The sequence below is a fragment of the Fukomys damarensis genome, unplaced genomic scaffold (assembly GCF_012274545.1).
Source record: "Fukomys damarensis isolate Sample0158 unplaced genomic scaffold, DMR_v1.0_HiC HiC_scaffold_23, whole genome shotgun sequence".
Classification (NCBI taxonomy): Eukaryota; Metazoa; Chordata; class Mammalia; order Rodentia; family Bathyergidae; genus Fukomys; species Fukomys damarensis.
The window spans coordinates 18,318,308-18,338,177 of NW_022900935.1; the positions used below are offsets into that span (position 1 = coordinate 18,318,308).

At 37.7% G+C, this 19,870-nt stretch overlaps 1 protein-coding gene across 6 annotated transcripts in view; it reads right to left on the bottom strand.

Annotated features, from left to right (window-relative positions):
- Nucleotides 1–19,870, bottom strand: part of Phactr4 (phosphatase and actin regulator 4) — an 85,591-nt gene that overhangs the window by 52,432 nt on the left and 13,289 nt on the right. For all 6 annotated transcript variants that reach the window (XM_019208796.2, XM_010632388.3, XM_010632369.3 and 3 more), the window contains one exon: nt 14,490–14,543. Coding sequence is in view for 4 of the 6 variants with exons in the window: in XM_010632388.3 (XP_010630690.1) it covers nt 14,490–14,505 (16 nt within the window). In the remaining 2 variants the exon portion in view is untranslated. Of the gene's footprint in view, nt 1–14,489; nt 14,544–19,870 lie in introns of those variants that run through there.

Genomic DNA, 19,870 nt, shown 5'->3' on the forward strand with positions numbered 1-19,870 from the left:
TGAATAAATTAATAAATCACTCATCCAATCATCCCTCAATCCATCATTCATCTTTTGGTTGGGGTTAAAACATTGACTGGAAGGTGGGTGTAGTGTCACACACGTGTAATCCCACCACTTGGGAGGCTGAGGCAGGAAGGTAGGAGAGTTGCTATAAATTCAAGGCTATCTTGGAACAGACTGTTTCAAAAGTCAACAACAAAAATTCTGATACTAACTGGACTTTACTGCAATCCATATTAAGCCATCTACTGTGGATACATTATGAGATTTTTAATTAGAATTAAATAAGCACACACCTTTAATACTATATTTGGTTGTTTGTGTTTTTTTTGGTGCTGGGAATCAAACTTGGGACTTTGCGCTTGAGAAGCAGGCACAACCACTGAACTAAATCCCCATCCCTCTTTAGTACTATATTAAACCAAAGTCCAAACAAGAATGTCCTTTTAGCTGGGTGTGGTAACACACACCTGTAATTCCAGCACTCAGGAAGCTGAGGCAAGAGGATCGCTGTGAGTTCGAGACCAGCCTGGCCTACACAGTGAGACCCTGTCTCAAAACCCTCCCCCAAAAGAATGTCCTTTTAGGCAAGGGGTATAGCTCAGTGGTAAAGTGCATGCTTAGCATGTGTGAGGCTCAAAAATAAAAAAACAAGGAGTCCTTTCTTTGATGCTACTTTTTTTGTACAAGGGATCAAACTCAGGACCTTGTGCTTGCGAGGCAGGTGGCGGGTACCACTGAGCTAAATCCCTGGCCCTGATGCTACTTTTTAATTTTACTATTTAAGACATAATTCTTAAGGCATGTTCCTATTCATGCCTTTCATTACTGAGATGTAAACTAAACAGGGAAGCAACTGACCTTGAAGGGAAAACAAACAAAATAAAGCAGCCAGGTGCCTAAATGGGGGAGGGGGAGTCTTCAGGGGTAGAGCATACACTTTGCATAGCCTGAAGGGTCCTAAGTCTTGATTCTCAGTATGTTTTTTGAGAGATCAAATGAGAAAAATAAATGAAACATCAAGAAAATCCTAAATATGATTTTTTTTTTTTTTGAGGCAGTAGTTCAGGCTCGCCTTGAACTATGTAGCCCTGGCTGGCCTTGAACTTGTGGTGATCCTCCTGCCTCAGCCTCTTGAGTGCTAGGACTGCAGGCATGCACCACAATGCCAGGAATAAATATAATTTTTAAATGCCTAAATAGGTCAAATGTAGCATTCATCTTTTTATGCAAGTGAAAAAAAGGAAAGCTGTAGCTACAGATTGCAATCTGCTATGATGTCACTCTGGTTATCACCAAGTAAACATTAGTTGATAAAGGAAAAACATCCCACAAATCTTCACTGAAGAATCAGAGGCTGTCAGCACCTCTCCATAGGATGGTCCTTTACACTATCACCTCCTTGTAATGAAAGCATCCATTACAAGTGGAGTGTGTGTGTGTGTGTGTGTGTGTGTGTGTGTGTGAGTATGTGTGTACACACCCATGTATTCTGGACTCCTCATGTTTCAATTTGTAATCTTATAAAAAGTATCCTGCTGCCGGGCGTGGTGGCGCATGCCTGTAATCCCAGCACTGAGGAGGCTGAGGCAGAAGGATTGCCCTGAGTTCAAGACCAGCCTGGGCTACATAGTGAGTTCCATGTCAGTCTCAACTACATAGTGAGACCCTGTCTCAAAAAACAAAACAAAACAAAAAAGAAACAAAAAGTATCCTGGCTATGAGTCACGTCAAAGCTCTAATCATGAAAGGCCATTTTAAAATATGATCTACCTTGGAGCAGACATAAGAAGCTAATCAGTGAGGTTCTCAGCACGAATCACACTGTAGGCCTGGCGTGGTGGCACAGGCCTGTAATCCCAGCACCTGGGAGGCTGAGGCAGGAGGATCATGGGATTGCTGTGAGTTCGAAACCAGCCTGGACTACACAGTGAGTTCCAGGTCAGTCTCAACTACATAGTGAGACCCTGAATCAAAAAACAAAAAACAAAGAACAAAAAAATAAAAAAATAAAAAAATAAAAAAACAAACAAATGACACCCTGTAGAAGGGCCGGGGATTTAGCTCAGTGGTTCGGCCACCTGCCTTGCAAGCACAAGGACCTGAGTTCAATCCTCAGTACCAAAAAAAGAAGAAGAAAAGCAGTTTGCTAACCATTTAATTTTAACATTTTTCCAAGTTATATTTTAAAATCACTTTAACAAGTATCAAAAGCTACTATAAATTTATTTCAATTATTTAAAAATACATTAAACATATGTAATAAATTCAGGGATAAATAGCACCAATAATTTTTCCATTACTTGACAGAATGTAGTTTTGTTGATCTACAGAAAATTTCTAGTTTTATCATAGAGGTTAGATACTTCTTATTAAGAGCACTCCTAGGCCTTGCAAGTGCAGAGACCAGAGTTCAATCCCTGGTACCCCCCCAAAAAGAGCACTCCTACGGTACAGTAATCCCTCAGTTCACAAATGCTTCTGTTTTTTAACATAGCAATTCAATTTGCAAATAGAAGCACTCGGGGAAATTTTGCTTCCATTCTCAAACTCCACAACGGGTGATGAACGAGATTGCAGTCACTTTCCCCAGTCATGGAGTAAATTAAATTTGTAAACCAAGGTATCACTGAATTTTATAATTTTGGTTATTATTGTAAATGACTTTTAACTGCATTAGTTTTTCTCCATATAATTTACTATAAACATATTTTTTAATGATTTTTTTTTTTTTTTGGAGATAGGATTTCACTATGTAGTTCAGGCTGGCCTTGAACTCACTATGTAGCCCAGGTTGGCTTCGAACTCAGAGCAATCCTCCTGCCTCTGCTTCCCCAGTGCTGGTATTACAGGTATGTGCCACCACACCTCGCTTAATGATTAATTTTTAAACATTCCTTTTTTTTTCTTTTTGGTACCAGGGATTGAACTCAGGTCCTTGTGCTTACAAGGCAGTCACCAGAACCACTGAGCTAAATCCACCCCCATCCTTTGGTATTTAGACTGCCTTTCTACTGATCCTTTTTCAGTTGATCCTCTGAGTACATCCCACCCCTTTTCAGTACTGGAGTTTGAATGCAGGCCCCTGCACATACTAGGAGAGCACTCCAATGTGCAACCAACTCCTAGCCTTTTAAATTAAAAAAAAAATTTTAATACCAAGTCTTGCTAAATTGTCCAGGCTAGCCTCAAATTTATGATCTACTTGCTTCAGCCTCCTGAATAGCTAGTATTACAAGGAACTGCCACTTTTTTTTTCCTCAGTATTTTTCTGAGGAGACAATAATATCTGCAAACCAATAAAGTATAAATTATTTTGTTATTATTAAAAACATACTTTTAAACTGGGCGTGGTGGTGCACGCCTGTAATCCCAGCACTCGGGAGGCTGAGGCAGGAGGACTGCTACGAGTTCGAGTTCGAGACCAGCCTGGGCTACATAGTGAGTTCCAGATCACTCTCAACTACATAGTGAGACCCTGTCTCAAGAAACCAAAAACAAACAAACAAACAAAAGAAATACTTTTAGTTGGTGTCAGTCTTATTGTAGTATCTAAGATTCCCAAAAGAATGCTGAATAAGGGTAACAATGGACACTTCTTTAGTATTTCATAGGTAAATGTGGTGTGGCTAATGACTTCAGAAAACTGTATTTATTGTTACCCTTTTTTTTTGAGACGATGCTCTATGCTATGCTGCCCAGCCTGGTTTTGAACTCCTGGGCTCAAGTAATCTCCCTATTTCAGCCTCCCAAGTAAGTGGGAATATAGGCAGAGAACTATTCTTGATCATATTAAAATGTCAGCAATGTTGTAAAAGAAAAAAATGAATCAGAGGATATAGACAATATATCATAAATTGTCACTAGACATTGATGACAAAGGAGGCTTTATATAAAATGTGCCCCCCACCAAAAACAAACCAACAACAACAAAAGAATTTGCCTTAGCAGGGGGTGGTGACACAAGTCTGTAATACCAACACTGGGAGGCTAAAGAAGGAAAGATGGCGATGAGTTCAAGGCCAGCCTTGGCTATACAGCGAGTTCAAAGCTAATATAATACATAGCAAGATTCTGTCTCAAAAAAAGGAAAGAAGACAGCCGGGGATTTAGTTCAATGGTTCCACTGCCTGCCTCACGAGCGCAAGGACCTGAGTTTGATCCCCACTACAAAAAAGAAAGGGAAAAAAAAAAAAGAGAGACAGAGAGAGAGAGAGAGAGAAAAGAGGGCCTTTTTGTTACCATTTATAAATTGAATGGATAAAAATGTTATTATTAACATATAATAAATTATTATTATTGGGCCAGGGATTTGGCTTAATGGCACCACACATGCACCACAAGCTCAAGGTCCTGAGTTCGATTCCCAGTGGGGTTGTGTGAGGGAGTATCATTATTATTTAAATGTTTAAGAATAAAAAATCCTGGGCTGGGGGTTTGATTTGGCTCAGTGGTTCTGCCACCTGCCTCATAAGCACAAGGTCCTAAGTTCAATCCCCAATACCAAAAATAAATAAATAAATAAATAAATAAATAAAAATTAAAAATCCTATTCCTAAAGAAATTAAACTTTGTTTTTGTACTGAGGATCAAACTCAGGTCCTTGTGCTTGTGAGGCAGGCAGCAGAACCACTAAGCCAAATCCCTGGCAGAAATTAAAACTTTTAACTGAAATAATTTAATTTTATTAAAATGTTTTATGATCTATAAAGATAAGCATTTCATTTTCTTACTTTTTTTTTGGTACTGGGGATCAAACTCAGGACCTTGTACTTGTGAGGCTGCAAGGTAGGGGGCAGCACCACTGAGCTTAATCCCTGGCCCCTACTAATTTTTGATATATCAATATGTGTTTTATGAATTCCTAATATATACTGAGAGAAAGTCTCTTGGTCATACTTTTTGTTTTAGAGACAGGGTCTCACTATGTAGCTCAGACTGGCTTCAACTCTATGTAGCCCAGTCTGGCTTCAAACTATGGATCTTCTTGCCTCAGCCTCCTGAGTACTGGGATTACAAGCATACACTACCATACTGGGCATCTTGGCCATCCTTTTTTTTTTGAGACAGGGTCTTACTATGTAATTCAGGTTGGCCTTAAATTCACAGCAATCCTCCTACTTCAGCCCCCTGAGTGCTGAAATTACAGGTGTGTGTCACCACACCCAGATTGCTTTTTTTTTTAAAGATTACAAGTATTTTGTTGTTGTTGTTTTTGGTACTGGGGAGCAAACTCGGGCCCTTGTGCTTGTGAGGCAGGAGGCACCACTGAGCCAAATTCCCGGCCCTCCAAATTGTTTTTAATACAATTATAGATTTCACATATTATATGGGGGACAAAAGCAGTTATAAATCAATGTAACTATATCAATAACTGCCCTGGGAAAAAAAATCATGAAGTAGACACATCAAAATGTTACAGGACCGAGGATTTAGCTCAGTAGTTCCATTGCCTGCCTCACAAGTGCAAGGTCCTGAGTTCAAGCCCTGATAACAAAAAGAAAAAAAGAAGTTATAGTTATTCCATCACCACTACTATGCAAGAAAGAAAAAACAAAAACAAAAAACCAACAGGGCGCTTTGCATGGTGGTGCACACCTGTGATCCCAGCAATTGGAGCCTGAGGTAGGAGGATCACTTCAAAATCAAAGTTAGGCTACATAGTGAGTTCAAGGACAGTCTGAAGCACACAGGGAGACTTTGGCTTGGAAAACAAGCAAACAAACAAACAAAAAATTCAAAAGGAATTAGGCACACATTAACTCATCTACATGGGATTTTTCTTTTTTTTGCCCGTTTCTTCAGTAATTCAACAAAGGTGCTAAAGTAGTTAAATGGACTAAGAAGAATATTTCCATTTTTGTACCACACCCAAAAATTAGTGAAAAAAAGAACCTTGACCTAAATGCCAAATCTAAAACTATAAACATATTGGAGAAATAAATACAAGAAAATCTTTGTGGCTTTGGGATAACCAAAGCTTTCTTGGGAAGAACACAAAAAGCTGAATCTTAAAAGGAAAATTGATTAAATTGGATATTAATAAATTGAAGGGCCAGGAATTTAGCTCAATGGTTCTGCTGCCTGCCTCACAAGCACAAGGATCAGTGATCAATCCCCAGTACCAAAGGAAAAAAAAAAAAAGAAAACTTCTGCTAGTAAGAAAATAAAATAAAAGACAAGCCATACGATGGAAGCAAGTATTTATAAAAGTTCAATATTCAGAAATAAATTCACATTTCATCAACCTATCACACTTGCTATGATTTTGTCTAAGTATTAAAAGTAACGAAATGTGGTAAGAGGAGCAGGAGGTGGTCCAGAATGCCAGCATTCCTACCTTTCCAGGCTTTCACCAAGACTACCGTGCCTTACCTTTCTCTACTGACAGAAGAAATAACTGTATGATAGTGTGCTTATTGTTGGGCAGTAGGTATAACAGTAATTTGACTTTCCTCTCCATTAGTTTATGCTCTTGGGAAATAAGATGATGGAGGATATTTAATATATACTTATAATAATGCTATATTACATTTCTAATAAATACAGGAAAATCTGAACTATTTCTTCACTTTTCTTCTCTTTCCTGTTGTTGTTTTTTTTTTGTTTTGTTTTGTTTTTTGAGACAGAATCTTACTATATGGTTCAGGCAGATCTCACTATGTAGTCCAAGCTGGCCTCAAACTCTTAGCAATCTTCCTGTCTCAACCTCTTGAGTGCTAGGATTACAGGCATGTGCCACCATGCCTGACTGTGACATCATTTCTGACCTCATTTCAACTCAGAGGAATTTATCTCCTACACCTTAAGGATCTCAAAACTAATTAAGGTCATATTTTGTCCTTCATTCTTTAAGATGAGGGAGAGTAGGACTATGTTATTAACATACTTTGGTTTCAAGTGATAACACAACATCAAAAAAATTATTATTGTAAACTTTGAAGTGCATTAGACTTGAACATGGCTCCTTAACAAATGGTGTTGAACAGCTAGCACACACACAAAAGTATCTTCATAATAAATTTAGAGTAAGAAGAAAATTGAAATCGTAAAAAATAAATAAATTCTATTTATTACCTTAATAAATAGTTGTTCATGTCATCTAAATGATGCAATTTTAGGGCTGGGAATTTAGCTCAGTGGTTCTGCCATCTGCCTTGCAAGTGGGACCCAAGTTTGATCCCCAGTACCCAAAAATAAATAAATAAATAATGCAATTTTAATCAAAAGGAGATACTATCTTATGAGTCTATTCCCAGGATTTGATGTACAGTAAATCCCTGACTTATAAACAAGTTCTCTTCTAGAATTTTATAATCCAACAAAGTGAGTTTTACACAGCACAGATGTGAAAGTTTGTAACTCAAATGTTTGTAAGTCAGAGACTAACTGTATATAAACATAAGTCTTTACAATTAGCTTTAAGTTCAGAACTCACACTAATAATTGATATTTCATTAGCTATTTCATCAAACACATACCCCAAAATATCTTCTAAAAATTGTGTTCCTATCTGTAAAGGGAAGGTATACAGAAATTTAATGAGATGAGTCAGATAATTTAAAACATTTTGGGAAGGCAATTAATATCAGAAGCTCCTCCATGACAAAACTAGATAATGTATCTCATGATTCAGTACTTTTTAACAAATGACATGCCAAGGTTCCAGTCCCCTTTTCTTCTGACATGCTGTGGGAACACTGGCTGTTAGGCCATAAACAGAAGGGAAAAGAGGAAGAAAAAGGAAGCTAGAATTCAATATTTCTTTTTGTTGTTGTTGTTGTTTGTCTGTTTTCTTGGAGACTGGACCTCACTATGTAGTTCAGGCTGGCCATGAACTCACTATGTAGTCTAGGTTAGCCTCCAACTCATGGTAATCCTCCTTGTAGTTCAGGCTGGCCCTGAACTCACTTTGTAGTCCAGACTGGTGTCAAACTTGAGATGATTCTCCTGCCTCAGCCTCCTGAATGCTGGAATTATAGGCATGCACTACCATGCCTGGTGCTTTTTTCACTCACTGCACTGACACTTGCACTGATGGTGTAAAAGCAATGGTGAACAAAACTGCTGATATCTTAACACAAAACAAGGCAGAAACACCAAACTAGAGCAGCATATGCTTTTCCACTATACAATTATAGTTAAGATTAAAGCCAATTTTAACTTAAGGATATTGTTGATGAAGCCATAAAAATTATTAGTTTTAATAAATTTTAATCCTGCAATACCTTTATTATTACTGTATTATTATTATTAGTGGGGGCAATAGTAAGCACAGCAAGTTTGTATACTTAAGCATGATGTTTATTGTGTGTGACTGAGTTGAATATCCTTCAGAATACTGTGAAGTGCTGGTTTGGTGGTCACGAATTTGTTCAGGTGTTGTCATGGAAATAGCTTATTTTTCCATTAATTTTGAAAGATAATTTGTGGGGTACATCAATCTGGGTTGGAGGTTGCTTTCCTTTAGGGCTTAAAGTATTTTATTCCAAGCTCTCCTTGACTTTAAGCATTTGTGTTGAGAAGTCTGCTGTGATTCTGATGGGCTTTCCTTTATAGGTGATTTGTTTCTTTTCTCTAACCATTTTTAATATTCTGTTCTTGTGCTGAATCTCTGGAATCTTGACTATCATATGCCTTAGGGAGTTTTTTTTTAAATCACAGCTAAGTGGAGTTGTATATGCCTCACTTATCTGTATGTCAAATTCTTTTCCCTGTATGTCAAAGTTTTCTGCCATTACTTCTGTGAACAAGGCTTTTATGTCATTTGAATTATTTCCTGCTTTTTCATTGACTCCAATCAATCTTTCGTAATTCTTCTTTGCATCATCTAGCAGGTGTTAATTTCTTGTGATCCCTTGCTTTTCTTCCCCCTTTGGTACTGGGGATTGAACTTAGGACCTTGTGCTTCCTAGGCAGGCAGCAGCACCACTGAGCTAAATACCTGGCCAATCCCTTGCTATTTTAAAGAAATGTTTCTTTTCATGATTACTAACCATAATCCTGTCTTCTATATCTGATATTCTATCTTCACATTGGCTCATTCTGCTATGTATACTTTCAGGGGGAGGTTAATCTCTTGGATTTCTTACCTCTCCTGGGCACTCATGGTTTCCATTTCTTTCCTATACTGGGTGTTCATTGGTTTCTGTCATTTTCCTGAGCTCCTCTACTTTTAAAAAATTCTATACCTGCTTTATAGTCTCTAAGCAAATCTTTCATTCTGGTCACATCTTTGTAGTTATCTGAGAAATAATTTCTGCTTTGATTTTTTTTTCTTCTATAGTCTCGTTCATCTGCTTTGTTACTTCCACTGTTACCACTTCAGAGTCCAGGTGGGTGGTTTTCAAACTGTTCCACTTCATTGCTGCTTGGGTTTGCCTTTGGTGAGCTGGAAGGCTGGGGGGTGGGGGTTGCATCTTGTTTAAGTGTTTTCTCATTTTCTATTTTTTTAAAGTTTAATTCTTGGGTTGATGCTTGTAAATTGCTTATAAGTAGCTTTAATGCCAACATTCAGAACCCTTAGGAATGACTACTTCTCAGAGATGTCTTCCAGGTGTAGCTGGCTTTTGGCTTTTCAGTCTGTTGCATGTTTCTACCACTTCAATTTATTGGGGATGAGAAACTTCTGACTACTTGGCCCAGCTGGTTCTTTAACACTGGCCTGCTTTTTTTTTTTAAGACCCTTAGGCAATCTCGGTCTCAGTATACCAGGAAGAACAACTGATTAGCACAATTATGTCACCTTGACTAAAGTAGTACAATCAGCAGTAACAATAGCATCAAAATACAGCCTAGAAAGTAACAAATTGTGGTAACCATTAATTTGTTACCTTTAACCATATGAACTAGATTTGTGGTTACATAAAAAAATCTAAAACAAACCAGAAAATTGTATGCAATAAGTAAGTCCTTAATATGGTGATTTTACCCTTAGGGAAAAAGATATTTAAGAGGGGTTGGGGGGAAGACAAGAGAGACAGAAGAAGAGAAAAAGATTAGAAGCAAGGCTGAAGGACCAAGGAAGACTGTACAGATTTTGGGAAAGTGGTGAAGAAGACAAGAGGGAAAGAGAAAGGAAGAAACAAAAACAAGTACAGAACAGAACAGAACAACAACAACAACCCCAGAAACCATGTTCAAATATTATATGATGAAATTAAACATTTGTCCATGTAGGAAAGGTCTAAGAGGCCTGTGGTCTGTCTACTGAAATTGATGAGTAAAAAATCTCTCACTATTTTTACTTTCAAAATACTATAACAGTACAAATAATTCTTTCTCAGCCCAGGGATTTAGCTGAGTGGTGCCACCACCTGCCTCATAAGTGCAAGGTCCTGAGTTCAATCCCCAGTACCAAAAATAAATAAGTAAATAAAATAAACAAGTATACTGCCATACTGGTTAGCTTTTTTTTTGGGGGGGGGTGCCGGGTATTGAGCCCAGGGCCTTATACATGGTAGGTAAGAGCTCTATGTATGCATCACCACCACTACCTCCTACCCTCTTTTTCTTTGACACTGGTCTCACAACTTTCAAAAAATATTTTTGGTACTGGGCAGGGATCAAACTCAGGACCTTGCGCTTGCCAGGCAGGTGCTGGTCTCACAACTTTTGATTCTATCTCAGCCTCCCCAATTACTGGATTATAGGAATATGCCATAACATTTGTGTAACTGCTAGCTATCTTAATCTTAACAAAAATGTCACCCTATCTTACAGGAACTCTGTGTTCTTAGAAATAAACTCATTTTACATTCAGAATTTTTTCTTTGTCAGTTAGCATTGTGTGTACAAAGAATTAGATGTGACAGGTCACACTTATAATCCAGTACTCTAGGAGACTGAGGCAGGAGGATTAAGAGTTTGAGACAGCAAGTTTGAAGCTAGCCTGGTCTACATAGCAAGATCCTACCTCAAAAAAATTGGAGGAGAAAATAACCCCCAAAACTCGTATTTGTGGACTGGGGGAGCAGCTCAGTGGTAGAGTATGTAAGAGGCCCTGGGTTCAATCCTCAACACTGCAAAAAAAAAAAAAAAAAAAAACCCCATAAAGCCCATTTTGGGGTGGGAGTTCACTTCAGTGGTAGAGTGCTTGCTAGCCTCCATGAGACCCTGGGTTCAATTCCCACCAGTGCGGGAATCCCTCCCCTATCCCCAAAGGCCATCTCACTTTGGGTTCTAAATGACTAACAGCCAACTCTAACTTCCATAGCAACTCTCATTTTGATATGCTTAGGAAATTTGTTATATTTCAATTAGCATAATTTAATTAGCATAATAATAAATTTGATACACTAGATTATATTAACATTTTGGTTATACAGGTTTGAATATTCCTTTATCTAAAATTCAGGTTGAAAGCCTAGCATGGTGGTACACATCTGTAATTCCAGAACTTGGGGAGGCTGAGGCAAAAGAATCGCTGTGAGTTCAAGGCCAGCCTGAACTACATAGTAAGATCCTGTCTTAAAAAACAAAAACAAACAAACAAAAAAATACAGGTTGAGTATCCCCTATCCAAAGTGCTTGGACTAAAAGTATTTAGATTTTTTTTCACATTTTGGAATATCTGCAAATGAACAATAAGGTATCTTGTGGTTGAGATCCAAGTCTACTGTAATCCCAAGAGAAGAGGCCAGCCTGGGCTACACAGTGTGTTCAAGGCCAGTCTAAATTATATAGAGAGACTCTTTTTCAAAATAACAAAACAAAAGAAAGAAGATCCAAGTCTACACATGAAATTCATGTTTCAAATGCACCTTATACATATAGCTAGTTTTATATAATATTTTTAGTGTGCTTTGATTGTAACCTATCTCATAATGTCATGTGGGATTTTCCATTTATATCATTGGCACTTAAAATGTTTCAGACTTTGGTGCTTTTCAGATTTCAGAATATAGATATTCAACCTGTAAACCAAAGCAGAGTAAGGTAATGAGGTGAGTCAGAAAGAAAATTTGTTTCCAGTATAAATCTTTGGGGTTACCATGTAAATATATTCTCTAGAGTTTGTCACCAGGCAGCTAACATAAACTCGGTTTACCAAGTCTTCATAAACAATCTGCTCAAGAATAAATTTGATAATGAAATTATAAATTTATTAACAAAGTACTGACTGCCACCTAGTGTTCAAACTAAAGTTTTCACTGATGAAATAGATATAAAACTAAATTATTCTGTGGGGAGGGATTCCAGCCCAGCATGATGGTGCATACCTGATATCCCAGCACTCTGGTACACTGAGGTAGGAGAATCAAAAGTTTGAGCCCAGCTTGCACAATCTACTAAGATTGCAATCTTAAAATTTAAAAAGGGCTGGAGATGCAGCTCACTGTCAAGACCCTGGGGTTCATTACCAGTACCACTTAAAAAAAAAATTTAATGAAGTTATTTAGGGTCACGAAAATCAGAGAAATTCTGACCTTGCAAGGTTTTCAACAGAAGTCTACCTAAAGCAAGGCAAAACTACTCATCTGAGTTATCTGATTACTAGTATCATTAGCCCAAAAAAGCTTAACCTGGGCCGGAGATTTAGCTCAGTGGTTCTCCTGCCTTGCAAGTGCAAGGTCCCCAGTGTGATGATCCCTGGTAACACACACACACACACACACACACACACACACACACACACACCTTAACTTTAGTCATTAATGGCAACAAGGCAAGAGGGGAAAATAATAAGCTTAGTAACATTTTAAGAATACTTTCTCAATTGGAATGGCGTAAATGGGGAAAAGAATTTTTCTCATATGATGAAGAAACAGAAAATGGTACAATTATATGCTTCTTTCAGCATGGCTGAAATTAAACAAGTAAAACTGCCTCTGATTTTATTTATAATTTTTTGGTAATGCATATTTTCATCTTGTTTTGAGACAGGGTCTTGCTATATAGTTCAGGTTGGCCTCAAACTCACTATGTAGCTAAGGTTGGCCTCAAACTCAGAGCCATCCTCCTGTCTCAGACTCCCTACTGCTGGGAATATAGGCATGAGTCACTCTGCCCAGGAATGCACATTTTAAAATGCAAAGTACTTCCTAACAAATTTTTCTATTATAATATGGCTTTTAAAAATTGATATCCGGACTATGGATTTAGCTCAGTGGTTCTGCTGCCTGCTTTGCAAGTGTAAGGTCCCAAGTTTGATTCTGGTACCCAAATAAATAAATAAATAAAGATATCCTAGTACAAATCTCTCACTGTAAAATGACAGTCAACAAAAAAACAAGGCTCAAAATACAAGTGACTTTTTAGTAAAAAAAAAAACAAAAAAAAACAACAGATAGATATTAAGCCATTGTATAAGTAAATGTAGATTCCTCTACTCATGTGGCTAGATGAGACATATATATAGGCAAAATATGTTATTACAATAACTTCCATATTACCATTCCTTAACCAAGTATTAATGAAACTCTGTAAAGCACATTGGCTCCTGAAGCATTAGAATCAAATTTTCATGCAACTAGCAGTATATATAACTTACAGGATCAAGATAGAAAGAAAACTTTACATTTCTATTTTAATTTACCATAATTCTTGATTTTGTGGGGTTGACTAACATTTTAGAGCAGCAGGTCTCAACTCATCCCCCCTTCGGAGTCCCAACCTTTTAGGAGATCTATAAGATTAGAACAATTTCTTTAATAATACTAAGATGTGGGGCCGGAGATTTAGCTCAGTGGTTCCACCACCTGCTTCACAAGCACAAGGGCCAGAGTTCAATCCCCGGTACCAAAATAAATCAAAACAAAACACCCCTAAGATGTTATTTTATTTTCACTCTCCTCACTTTCCAACTCTACAGAGCCTGTCATAACACACAAATTGAATGCAGAAGCAGATATGCCAATATAGCTGTCTTCGGTTAAACCAGACATTGTAAGTTTGCAAATATATAAAATAATGCCACTTCTTGCTAATTTTTTTAAATTTTTGGAGTTCTTTTTCATTTAAAATGTCATTTATGGGCTGGGGATTTAGCTCAGTGGTTCTGCTGCCTACTTCGCAAGTACAAAGTCCTATGATTGATCCCCAGTATCAAAAATAAATAAATAAAACAAAATAAAATGTCATTTATGTAACTTAAAATGGGCTTATTGTTATTTTAAATGAATTAATAGTTCTTAAGTTTCTCAGATTTATTTTATAATATAGTAAGTATCAATAGATATAAATCACATAATTTACCCTCAATTATGTTTGAGTATAAATGGTCTGTGAGAGCAAAATGTTTTACAGTCACTACTCTATAGAGCAACACACTGAACATGAAAAGAATTTACTCTCAAAGCTTTAATGGAGTTGAAAAATAAAGCACAAATAATATTTACTAAGAAAAATGGAGGTGAGGGCAATGGATTTAGCTCAGTGGTGCCATCACCTATCTCGCAAGCACAACGTCCCAAGTTTCATCCCAGGTACAGAAAAAGAAAAAGAAAAAAGAAAGAGAGAGAGAGAGAAATGGAGGTGATACTCACCAAATGAATCTTCCATGCCACTATTAACCAGTTTAGGAAGGTAGGGAATAGTTTCTAAAATGAGAAAAAGGTAAATGATATAGTTAAAATATAAAACATATCCATTTTTGTTCTTAAAAGGTAAGTCCAGGTGGGCATGATGACATATCTTTAATCCTAGCTCAGGAGGGAGCTGAGGCAGGAGGATCTCCATAATTTCAAGGCCAGCCTGGGCTACATAGTGAATTCACGACCAATTTGAAATACAAAGTTAGACTGTCTCAAACAAAAAAATAAAACATAACAAAAGCTCAATTCAGTAACACTGATTAAAGTTTTAAAAATTGGAACATTATAGAAATATACAACTTATTAAACAAGAACATTTCCAACTGAGTACTATCTAAAGAGGGTTGGGATACACAGAACACCAACATCTAGAACATTTGAGAATAATTTTCATTTAAAAAATGGTTTCATTGCATTGAATTTATTACTGTAAGGAAAAGGACAAGCTTTTATGTAAAACAAAAGCAAACTTATATAAACATCTACGAATGTATATAAATGACATCTTTGAAGGACGGAATTTATTTTGCCTAAGGAAAGTGGAAGCTATTTTAGATATGATGGCTTAATAAATTTGAGAACATTCAAGTATGAAAACAAAACAAAGCCCAAAAAAAATGTTTTGAAAGAAATCTGAGTAAAGACAGATAGATAATCAGCCTCGCTCATGGCCAATCAAGACAATGATTAAGTCTACCCATCCTGGCTTATTGTCTCTCCCATGGTTTCTATCCAAAGAGGATTCCCCAATAAATACTGGCATTCCCTATTTTAATTATTAAACTCCAGCTTAGTACCGAGAACAAATGGAGAAAATTGAAAGTAATGAGGGTTTTTTAGTCGAATCACTAACAGACTAGGAGACAATGAAGACCTCTTGGCTTCTTTTAGGTATAATGCAGGTTTTCTCTGATATAAGTGTTGGTCCAATTCCTAAACTTTCATCACTGCTAGTCTATCTGTGGAAGGAAATGCACACTAATAAGTAATTTGATGTTTCAGGTACTTCTGAAAATAAAGAGAAAATATTAACTACAATGACAATGGACACTTGTAATCCCCTAGGACTCTGGGAGGCTGAAGCAGGAAGATCTCAAATTCAAGCCCAGCCTGGACATTTTAGCAACTTTGTAAGACCCTGTCTCAAAATTAAAATGAATGGATGAATGAATGAATAGGGATTTTAGCTCAGTGCCCTGGGTTCAATCTCCAGTAAGAGGAAGGGTAGACAACATTGGAATTGAAAGTGCTAAACTCAATTGATGCTCTAGAAAAAGATAAAATAAAAAAATGATAAGAGGGATTAATAGTCCACTAAAAGTCAAATGTAGGGGTTGGGGATTTAGCCCAGTGGACCCCGAGCCTGCCTCACAAGTTCAAGGTCCCGAGTTCGATCCCCAGTACACCCCAAAAAGAAAGTCAAATATGAAAGCCCCAAGGCATCTTTGGTAACTTACACAGAGGCTTAGAGGACAAAAAAAGCTGAAGACCAGAATCACCAGTATAGCCCAGCTCCAAGTTAATTCATAGTCAAGGGAAGTGTGTTACACTAAAGTCATAGTCCTGAATCAGAAAGAACGATACCACAAGGAATAATGACCTTTAAACTGGGTGTGACTGCCACATGCCTGGAATCTCAACACTCAGGAGTCTGAGGCAGGAAAAGGAGAGGTGGTTAACTATTTTCTTCAGATACAGAATTTAACATCCTGGCTAAAACCTCAGGATAGCTAGGGATGTAGCTCAGTGGTGGAGTGCTTGCCAAGCATGAGCAAGGCCCAGGGATCCAAACCTCAGGATAGGTATGAATTTATGAGGATGGTTCCTAAAAATTGGAAGACTGAGACTATACTAAACTGTTATTTAAAACTATAGTGGCAGAAAGTGGATGAAGGGATTTAAAAGCTCAGAGATGTAAGCATCCTGAAATAGATGCATTACATTTGTTCAGACAATCCATCAAATTATATTCCTTGGAAAGAAAAGGAGGATGACATAAAGCATGTATTGGTGAAGGGAATTAGCATCATTAAGAAATTAACAGTTTTCGGGCCAGGGATTTAGCTCAGTGGTTCCACTGCCTGCCTCATAAATTCAAGGACCAAGTTCGATAACCGGTAAAAAAAAAAAAAAAAAAAAAAAAAAAAAAAAATTAATAGTTGTAGTTGTTTTCCTCCATAGGAGAAGCTGTTACAAAACAGCTCGATGAACTTAGCTCACTGAAAGTAATGACTATGATCCAACCCTGTAACAAAGTGCTACTGCATGGTAGATCTGACCAATTCCAAGCTCTTGCATAGGGCAAGCAAAGAACTACAGCATGTGCACCCAATGGTGAGGGAAAAGCAGCTGTATTTACCTAAGTTCAAAAATAAGAAATGGTGCCAGGATGACAGAAAAACACTGCATGCCCTTTGCTTGCCATACACAAGAGCTGGGAATCTGTCTGTGGTAACAAAAGGAGAACCGTTCTTGGTGCTCATCTATTAGAAGCCAGATGGACACAATTACCATGATTTGAGTGGCAGTCAAAGAGACAAGAATCACAGATTTATGAAGATGGTTAACAGAACATGACTATCACTAGAAGCAAAGTCGACAAGCAGCCAGTAACAGCGCTACTCTAGGATGGGGATGTAGCTCATCTGGTAGAATGTTATGTTTTTGTGTGCTTAGCATAGCTTGTATGAGTTGAAACTCCAGCACTCCCTGCCTCCTTTCCCCCAGTGCAGGCTACCCTATTTGCAACATTAAAAGAAATCAAGGTGAAGATGAGGATGTTCCAACGAAAAACAGGATCCTATGCTCTGTTTCTGGACTTGAGTCAGTTTCATACTCAATCCATTAATTGAAGGAGGTCAGATACCCACAAGGAAACTGCAACGCCAAAATATAGTAATTTCTGAAGAAATCCACAGCCCTGAGAAACTTACAGGCTATAGGTCTCAAAAACTATGATGTTCAAAGGGTCTCCATGGCCAGGAATGGTGGCACATTCCTGCAATGCCAGCTACTCAGGAAGGAAGGATCCCAACTTTGAGGCCAACCTAGGCAAAACTCAATGAAACTATCTCAAAATAAAGACTAAAAAGAGCTGGGAATTATCTTAGTAGTACAACTCCTCTTGATTTGGTCTCCAACACCTAGTGGGGAAACAGGTCTCTGTATCTGGAGCTTAATACTCTGCAGTTCCTTTTGTTGTTGTTGTTACCAGGATCGAACTCAGGACCTTGTGCTTGCGAGGCAGGCAGTGGAACCAGAGCTAAATCCCCAGCCCTGCAGTTCTACTCTTGAAATTCTTACAATTTTATCCATAAATTCTGTTAGTGAAGTCTCATGGGAGAATGGAGCATATGCTGGGGGATCCTAGAGCCTTGACTCACACAGTCTACATCACCTCCCTTGAAAGGCCTGGCAGTGCCACAGTGTTTTGGTGGATGATTCCACAGGGACTGCTTATTCACCCACAATCCAGGTATAGTAGGCAAAAAAATTATGCAGTAGCTCAGGTAACTAATGTTTTGAGGACAGTATGGCACTGACATCTAGACTGGAAGTATCTTCATAAGCTTATAAAGACCAAGAAATAAATTGAGTCCTGCCAACACGCAGCTCATGTTGTGTTCCCTGGGTCTGTAGGTCCTCCTAGTGGCCTGAATATAAAACTGAGAAAAACATACTTGAAAATCTATACACCTCTCATCGTGCATTCTTGGTCTTTGAGATAAGAATTACCATATAAGGGAGAGCTAAATGGAAAAAAGTCTCTAAAACTGCCCAACTCTATCTAACAATATAACATATCTATAAACCCAGAACTTTGGGAGACTAAAGGCAAAACTATAGGAGCACAAGTTTGCATCCTGCCCTTGCAATTTAGTGATCCCTCAAAAAAACCAACAAAGAAATGATGGTCCACAAAAAATGACGAACAACTGCAGGCACCAAAATTCAGAAAATGTTTATTTCATAAAAGTGCATTAAGTACATCCATTACAACACATGACATATGGAATTATGAAGATTCATCATAGACACAATCAAGCACTCATGTTATTCCTACATTGTGTCTGTACTCTGACTAGTTATTAGGCAGTGGTCATTAGTAAGTCTGAAATATACATATTTATATAGACCTTTAGCTCTCATCCTGATACAGAGAACTTCTGAAAATAATCTAAAAACCTACAAAATGTTAGGAAAATGTAAAATGACTTCTGCTGTCTCTAACAGCAATCTTCTTTGTTTAGTTCAAAATTAACAGACACTGGAGGCACTGACCATGAAGTGGGACATCTGGCTTCATCCTTAACCTTGAAAACTTGCTTCCTGTGCACTAGAGCAGATAGCTAGACAAATCTTAAGGTAAACTCCCTAACTACAAGGAATTGTTATGTCTAGGTTAAAGTTAACTGTCTTTTTATTTACTGTAATTTGTACATGGGTAATGTGAACTGAGGAAATGAAATGTAACCACCTGAATGAGATATAGCTTTAAAACCTATAAAAGAGAAAACAATATGAAGTCGATCACTGGCATTGCTCTTAGTGCAATTGACCTTATGTTGACAAAATAAACTTATTTTACTTCCATTCAGCTCATCTCTATGCGCATGTCACTTGCCAATTCCTTCTCCAACAATCCAAAGATGCTTGCTTGGATATTCACAAGTTAGCTACTAAGTATAATTTATATTATCATTTAAGTATTAATGTCAATAATATTTATTTATATTTAGTTGAATATTAATATTTTATAATTCAGTATATCTATCATGTGTTGCAACAAACGTACTGTGTCTGTCTGGCTAATGATCTTAACCTGTGCTTAATTTTGGAGCAGGGCTGAAAAAAAAAATCATGCTAGGGCTTATGTTATGATTAGGCCTTATTTTGGGGAAAATATGGTACAGAAAATGACTCAATTTACATCAGCCATCATTTGTTGTGGCCTTCCCCAGTGCTAACAAAATGGGCACAAGGACAAAGATGGCGATGGTGCCAGAGTCAGAACTATGATGAGCCCAAAAGCATGAATTCCTGCTCACTAAGGATGCACTAGCTATCAGCTTTTAAAAAATTCAAACAGCCAGCAACATAGACAAACATCAAATCCCATTTTGAAGCCAGATGTGGTGGCATATGCCTGTAATCCTAGTACTGGGAAGGCTGAGGATTGCTGCAAGTTTGAGACCAGCCTGGGCTACATTATGAGTTCCAGGGCAGTCTGAACTATATAGTGGGACCCTGTCTCAAAAAAAAAAAACAAAAAACAAAAAACAAAGGGCCGGGGATTTAGCTCAGCAGTCCGGTGGCCTGCCTTGCAAGCGCAA